At 31.0% G+C, this 7,512-nt stretch overlaps 1 protein-coding gene across 1 annotated transcript in view; it reads left to right on the forward strand.

Moving 5' to 3' along the window:
- The first annotated feature begins 5,145 nt into the window (after positions 1–5,145).
- The window catches only part of LOC102581432 (transcription factor LUX), a 4,110-nt gene continuing 1,743 nt past the window's right edge, over positions 5,146–7,512 (forward strand). The window contains exons 1-3 of the mRNA XM_006350837.2: positions 5,146–5,604; positions 6,256–6,855; positions 7,389–7,465. Of these exons, the coding sequence (XP_006350899.1) occupies positions 5,400–5,604; positions 6,256–6,855; positions 7,389–7,465 (882 nt within the window). The 5' untranslated portion in view covers positions 5,146–5,399. The remainder of the gene's footprint in view (positions 5,605–6,255; positions 6,856–7,388; positions 7,466–7,512) is intronic.

Raw genomic sequence — 7,512 nt, forward strand, 5'->3', positions numbered from 1 at the left:
ATATATATATATATATATATATATAATATTAATGTATACATAACCAGTTATGATGAAGTTTTGTATTTGAGCGGTAAGAATAGAGTTCTCCTTGCAATAATGTTTCTAGCATAATCAACTTTCTAGGATTAGAATTTAAATTAATCGAAGCAATGAATTCGGAATATCAAATACTTGAAGCACGGAAAAGGTTTACTAATCTTACTTTGTGTACTGCTATGCTAAGTGAGCGTCTAATAGTCATTCTAAAAAAGTTGTACCCAACTATATGCTACCACTAAGGTGTGTTTGGTAGGAAGTTTTCTTAGGTAATTGGTTGGCTTAAATATCTTGTAAATATTTTTTAAATGATTTATTTTTAATTTAAGAAAAATGACTTTTTTAATATAAAATAAAATAAAATTCTAAAATTCTTTTTCAACCTTATCACCAGACCCAAATTTGGAATTCAACTCCCGACTCCAACCCCGTTCAGAATCAGGGCCAAGGTCGAGAATAGGGCCTCAAATCATGACATGAAGTCAAATCCTAAATCGAGGTCAGAATCAAAAGTTGAGAGTCAAGTCTAAGATTGGGGTTAGGGTCAAGGTCAGGATTTTAAACTCGAGTCAGGATCAAGAGTCATGAGTTAAGGATTGAGAGTGGGGTCTTGTATCAGGGTTTGGATTCAGGTTCTAAGTCATGGTCGATGTTAGGTCCTAGGTTGCGTGTTGAGGTTATGTCATCATAGGTTGGGAGTCAGGCTCCGGGTCGGTGTTGGGTGTCAAGGTGAATTTGGGGTCAGGTCAGATTTCAGATCCTGATAGAGGTATGCCTCTGTTTTAAAGGGTGGGGATCCGGATCTGATGTTATAGCATTTGTCTAGATCATATATAAAGGCTCATGATATGATATATTTTCTTACTAATTACCAAACATTAAAAAAAAAGTTAAAAACCACTTATTTTCTAGGTGATATATAAAACATTTTTCTTTATATCAAACACACCCTAAGTTTAATTATGGTTAATCATAGCATGCCATATTACCAAAGGATGTAGTAAATGAATGAGATCCATGCATTCTTAATCAGTGATCTCAAGTCAATTTTTAAAATTGAAAAATTCTTAATAGGGATCGCATCCCTCCTAATCTTATACTTCACAAATTTAAATTAACTAAATGACTGAATTTCGTACACCAAATGATTAAAAATGCAATAATTAAGACATGACATAGTGATACCAAAGTTGAAATGTTACAAATAAGATAACAAATGGAAATTAGAATTAGTCTATATAGAAATGTGGTCTTTTCATTCCAATTATTCATGCATAGTTTTAAAAAGATAAATGAAATTCTTGTTCCACTAACTGCAATTCTTCTATTCATAAAATAAGATAACTACCTCTCCTCAAGTTACAAATGAATATTAAGAGGTTTAATTTAAGGAAGCTGTGTGTTAAAAATGAAGAACAAAAAAAAATCCCTTTTCTTGAATGGTCATCTCATCCAAACAATATATCCACAAATAGCTAAAAAAAATCATAATGAAAATAGAATGTTAGTTTTACTTAGGATGAATAGAAAGGGTGTAGTGATCAACAAAATATTTCAGAGAGTCAATATCTAACTTTAAACCCTATGTCTGAATTTGAACTAGATTGAAACTCGGTTCAACTTCAAATATTAATCAAGTCTAAGACTTGAAAAATATAATAAAAAAATTCTAAATCCGCGATTACAAACATAATAAGAGCCAATTTCATTTTATTTTTCTCAAACTTTACTATGGCATGATGATTTGAGAAAATTGTGCTAAAAGTTTGGTCAAGATCCAATCTTTCTCAAGAAATATTATAATTTAATTAGAAAACAATATAAAGAATCTAGGTACCTTCCTATCCACTTCATTAAAGTTATTTAGCAGAAGAAGATTCCCCACAATCCCTTAAGCTCCCTTTAATATACTTTTTAAATTCTTGTAAGACATAATTTGTTCCTTTTTATAAGATCCTTCACTCTTACTTACCTTTCCTTAATTTAGAGTCGTAGAATTGGAATTCCAGATATTCTTTTCTTTCAACCAAATATTATATTCTTTTGTAAATCAATGAATTTGAATAGATTAGATATTCTCTCTCACACACACATTATATGTGCACTCAATTCTATAAAACAATTATGTAACTTTTGAAGCAAATAAAGAAAAGTTCTTTTGGTTTTCCACTTGTTATTTGATATATATATTTGTATCGAGATCTCTGATTAAATTTGAATTCACGCATTGCAGGACTCATTTTTGAAGATAACATTCTCGATAATGTTTTTTTTTTCATTCCCAAAAGTTTGAATTTTAGACATCTGATTAAGAATGGAGAATCTCAATTGATGATAAAAGAAAGTTGCTTTGGTTGATTGATACTTAAGCACCATCTTTAATATGTCCTCCTTTTTCTCTCCCATGCTTACCATAACATGGTTTGGAAAAAGACAATGGTAGCATTTTTTTTATCCTTGAAATTCTAATTTTGATCTTTATGATAATTGAATCAAACATATTTAACCTTTTTAAAGTATAATTAATATTTAATCAATTAAAAATATGTGTTAATTTTGGCCACTTTTTATAATTGTGGTGTTAGGATTATCTTGTGCACATCAAAATTTATAGGGTATGTGCTACCTTTTACCAACACAATTATATAGATATCAGGTAATTCTGTCCAGCAAATCTTGAATAGAAGAGAAAAAATTACCAAGTGTCTTTGAGTTTTCGATCCCTTAATTTTTTATGGAAAAATTATACTAATAATTAGACTATTTCTAGAACTGTTAGTACTCTCAAATATGAAGTATTATCCAAACTTTAAAAAAAAAACATGAGTATTATATAATGCAATGGTTAATATATAGTTTGTTAAATTTAGGGAAAATGCATAAGTACTCCCAATCTATGTCCGAAATCTCAGAGACACACTTATACTATACTAAGGTCCTATTACCCCCGAGCTTATTTTATAAATAATTTTCTACCCCTTTCGGCCTACGTGGCACTATCTTCTGGCCCAGCGCGTATTGACAATTTTTTCAAGCTATCTGGTTGATAGTGCCACGTAGGCCGAAAAGGGGTAGAAAATTATTTATAAAATAAGTTCGGAGGGAGGGAGGGGTAATAGGACCTTAGTATAGTATAAGTGTGTCTCTGAGATTTCGGACATATGTTGGGGGTACTTATGTATTTTCCCTTAAATTTATGAAGATTCAAACTAAGAGGGATCATATGTGCACATTTCAAATTATTGAAGGTTAAATATGTTCAGCTAAATATCACAAGGGCTAAATCACAATTTATCAATATTTAAGGGATTAAAAGTGCAAATTTCAGTGAATAAATAAATAAATAGAAGAACAACATAATGGATGTATATGCTAGTGGGGGGGAAACTTTATAATTAGTTAAATCAACCATAGAAATGGAATCAAGATTCACATTATTAATTTAAAGAATTGGTGCATTTGAATAATTTGTTTAAAAGTACATTTCCAAGTACTACTATCAACTCTATACACCATGAAAATAATTTAATTAATTACTATTACTATAGTTGAATATAATTTATTTTCTTGAAAATGTTTTTGTTAGTGGCATACTGTCTGTAAGATACCCATTAAGCCCAAAAGTAGAATTGTATTTAGAATCTTGAATAACACAACTTACTAGATGAATCTTTTGTAGCATATTATTAAGTTAAAGAAGTAGAAAATTTGTAAGTTAAAGATTAAAAGAAGCTAAAAGGAAAAGGTAAACCCTATGAGAAGAAGGAAGAAGAAGAGAATATCATCTTTTATTTTGAGTGATTATAGAATTTCATATAAAGACTGTCCTAAAGTACCAAAGGTTCCAAAATCAGACTCTTTTCTTTTCTCTAATCACATGACACCTAAATTGATTCCTTCTTTTACATCTCAACCATTTAACTTATATAATTATAACTTTTACATTATCAGTATAATTTTTTCAGAAAACTAATTATATGAGTGGTTAGAGCATTGTATACATTGATAGATGAATAATCGTGAACATAATAATTATTAGGTGATAGCTAGGTCGAGGCACGAGGTGATTCATCATGCATTCATGCTCAAACATGATATAATCGCACGATAGAGATGATTTATTGACATTGAATTCTCATAAATAAAATGAAAACGAGGTTTGTGTCAGTGATCAAGACCTCGCAAATAACAATGCTCGCAGCTTTCCATATGGGGTTCGAAACCCAAATATAATCGTTGAGTGAATTATACCTCTTGTGTGTTAGTTGACCTAAGTCGCACCTTGGAATGAGGCTCAACGTGGCCTCTGAACTGTAGGTATAGATGATTTTTTGCCTCATACAGCTCGAGCCTTAAATATGGAAAGTATAGAAGAGATCAAAAAATTCAGCAACAACTAGCTTTTGATCGAGGGCGGGATAAAACTTGCTTCTTCCCTATCCGCGCTACTATTGGAATGAGGCTCGACGTGGCCTCTGAATGATAGGTGGATGAGTATTTGCCTCATACAACTCGAGCCTTGGAAAAGTATAAAAGATATCAAAAAATTCAGCAGCCAGATGACGATCGAGGGAGGGATAAACTTTCTTTTTCACAAGCCTATCCCCCAAAAAAACCGATCCTGATATCCATGGGTTTAAATTCTACAATCATTGACGGTATGAAAGAATATTTACTGAATTAGATCACTTATAATATTATTATAAGCAAATTTTATGATAAAGTATATAAAATAAATTAGCGACATAATAAAAATAATAACTGATCTTCTATAACATGTTAAAATAGACCAATAATATTTGATATATAAATAAAAACAATTGTTCATGACAAATCCTAGCCATATATACCTCAAGACAACTTACCCTTTCACACTTTCATGACTACCAACAAATAGCTTTTTGCCTTTACTCTTTACAAGAAGTTACTATCCCTTCTTTTCTCTTCTTTTTTTTTTAATCTTTTTTTTTTGGTTTTGTTTCTTTATTTTCTTTATCCTTCCCTTTGCTTTTACTTTTCACTTTTTTTTCCTCTTTCAAGAATCTTTACTTTATTCTCCCTCGAACTTAACCCTCTAAAAAGACCACCATCCTCTTCACAAATATTTGAATCCACCTTGTGTTCATAAACAAACAATTCCTCCCTTTTTTCCTCTCTATTCCACACACACCACTTTGTGTTTTCAAAAACCTATCAACTTTTTTTTTTATCATCTTCCTTATTTGAACATGAATACAAATACATTTGTTGTTTGAGGATTATATACGTGAAATATCTGAATAGACACTTGTACTTGCACCGAATTTTAAAGCTAGACCTAGCTCGTTTTTTTGAGTTTTTGAAAAAAAAAATTGGCAATCATGAATATGGCATCATCAAATTCAGAATTAAGCCTTGAATGCAAACCCCATCAAAGTTATTCTATGCTTTTGAAATCATTTGGTGAGAAAAATATTGATCAAACACAAAATCTTGAAGAATTCTTAACTCGACTTGAAGAAGAAAGGGTCAAGATTGATGCATTCAAACGTGAACTTCCCCTTTGCATGCAACTTTTAACCAATGGTACGTAATTTATTATCTCTTCATTCTTTTCAACAACTAGTATCCATCTTCTGATACGTATACTGATTGTGTAAATAATTTTATACGATCATAATAAATCTTACTTTAGCTTATTATAAGGTAGACATGTCTTTCTTTGTGCACAAGTTTATGTATGAGATGTATCAAAATCAAGAATAGTAGGACTCAAAAATTATTGATTATATCATTTAAGGGTATGATGATTAAGGAAACTATTCAACATAATTGTTATATATAAGGTAATTATTGGTATATCTTTATGATAAGTATTATAATTGATAACCTAATAAAAATGGTACGCAACATGCTATAACATGTTAAACTACACTGATATGTATTAAAGTTTGTGTATTCATAGGTAGGATATATAGAACTTAAATCTTTCATTCAATATATAGCACATATGCTAGCTTAAACCTTATTAATAGTCTTCTTTTTTTTATTATTACTTGTTGCCTTTTCAAACCTGTTATGATAACTCTGGGTCTCTCGAAAACAACATCTCTATCTTTCAAAATCGGGGTAAGGTCTGCATATATCCTATCCTCTTCAGACCTGACTTGTGAACTTACACTGCGTATGTTGTTGTTGCAAGTCTAATATTGGTCCATTTTTTTTGGGAATTAACAGCTATGGAGGCTTCAAGGCAACAACTTCACTCCCATAGAGAAAGTAATCATATTGGACACATGAGACCAGTTCTTGAAGAATTCATTCCACTTAAGAATAACAATGCAAGTGTTGAATTAGGAGCTGAAAAAATAGTAGCAAATAATACATCTACTATTGTTGATAATAAGGCAAATTGGATGACTTCTGCCCAATTATGGAGTCCACCAAGTGATCATCAAGAAACAAAGCAACAAGTACAAATATCAACTACTTGTAACAAAGAAAATGATCATCATAATATGGCCTTTTCTGTTGCCCCAAAATTATCATTGGACAACAACAATTCTTCATGTCCAAGTCCAACAACACTAGCACTTGCTTCATCTAATAAACAAAATAATAATGAGACATTATTACAAGTGGAAGATAACAATAATAATAATAATAATAACAAGAATTTGGAAATTCAACAAGACTCTCAAGGCAATGGAGGTGGTACCAACAACACAATTACAAGTACTCAACAACAACAACCACATAGAAAGGCAAGAAGATGTTGGTCACCTGATTTGCATAGGCGTTTCGTTAATGCTCTTCAAATGTTAGGTGGTTCTCAAGGTAATAACATATTTGTCTATACCAATCTTTTTTTATTCATTTATTTTTGTTCTATGTTATATATACTGATGAAGGAGAGTCTTGGAGCAACGATAAAGTTGTTTTTGAGTGAACTATAGGCTATCGATTCGAGTCGTGAAATCACTCAATCCAGGTTGGGTGGTGCGACTCTTCTCTGAACTTTGTGTGAACACGAGATGTGTTGTGCATCAGATTGCACCATTTTTAAATTATATGCATTGATTATGTAAATAACAGTACAAATATAATTTTAACTTGTGAACGACGTAATTATATAAAAGAAAATACATAATCATTGCAAAGGAAAAAAAAAACTCTCATTTTGGTAAATCTATATATTTAGATACGTTTCTTGTTATAGTCTAGTCTTACATGTACTTTTTATTGGTCTTTCAAACTTTTAAACTGTTTGTTTATAGTCAAAAAGAATTATCATGTCATCATTTGGTTGTTTTCTTTTCTTACTTTGCAAGCAAGCAATCTAATCTTTTTTTTTGTGTAATGATTTTCAGTGGCCACTCCAAAACAAATCAGAGAGTTGATGAAAGTTGATGGATTGACCAATGATGAAGTTAAAAGCCATTTGCAGGTATACATGTTAACCAACTGCAACCTCCCCTCACCCCCACCCCCCAC

The sequence above is a fragment of the Solanum tuberosum genome, unplaced genomic scaffold, assembly GCF_000226075.1.
Source record: "Solanum tuberosum cultivar DM 1-3 516 R44 unplaced genomic scaffold, SolTub_3.0 scf00128, whole genome shotgun sequence".
Lineage (NCBI taxonomy): Eukaryota > Viridiplantae > Streptophyta > Magnoliopsida > Solanales > Solanaceae > Solanum > Solanum tuberosum.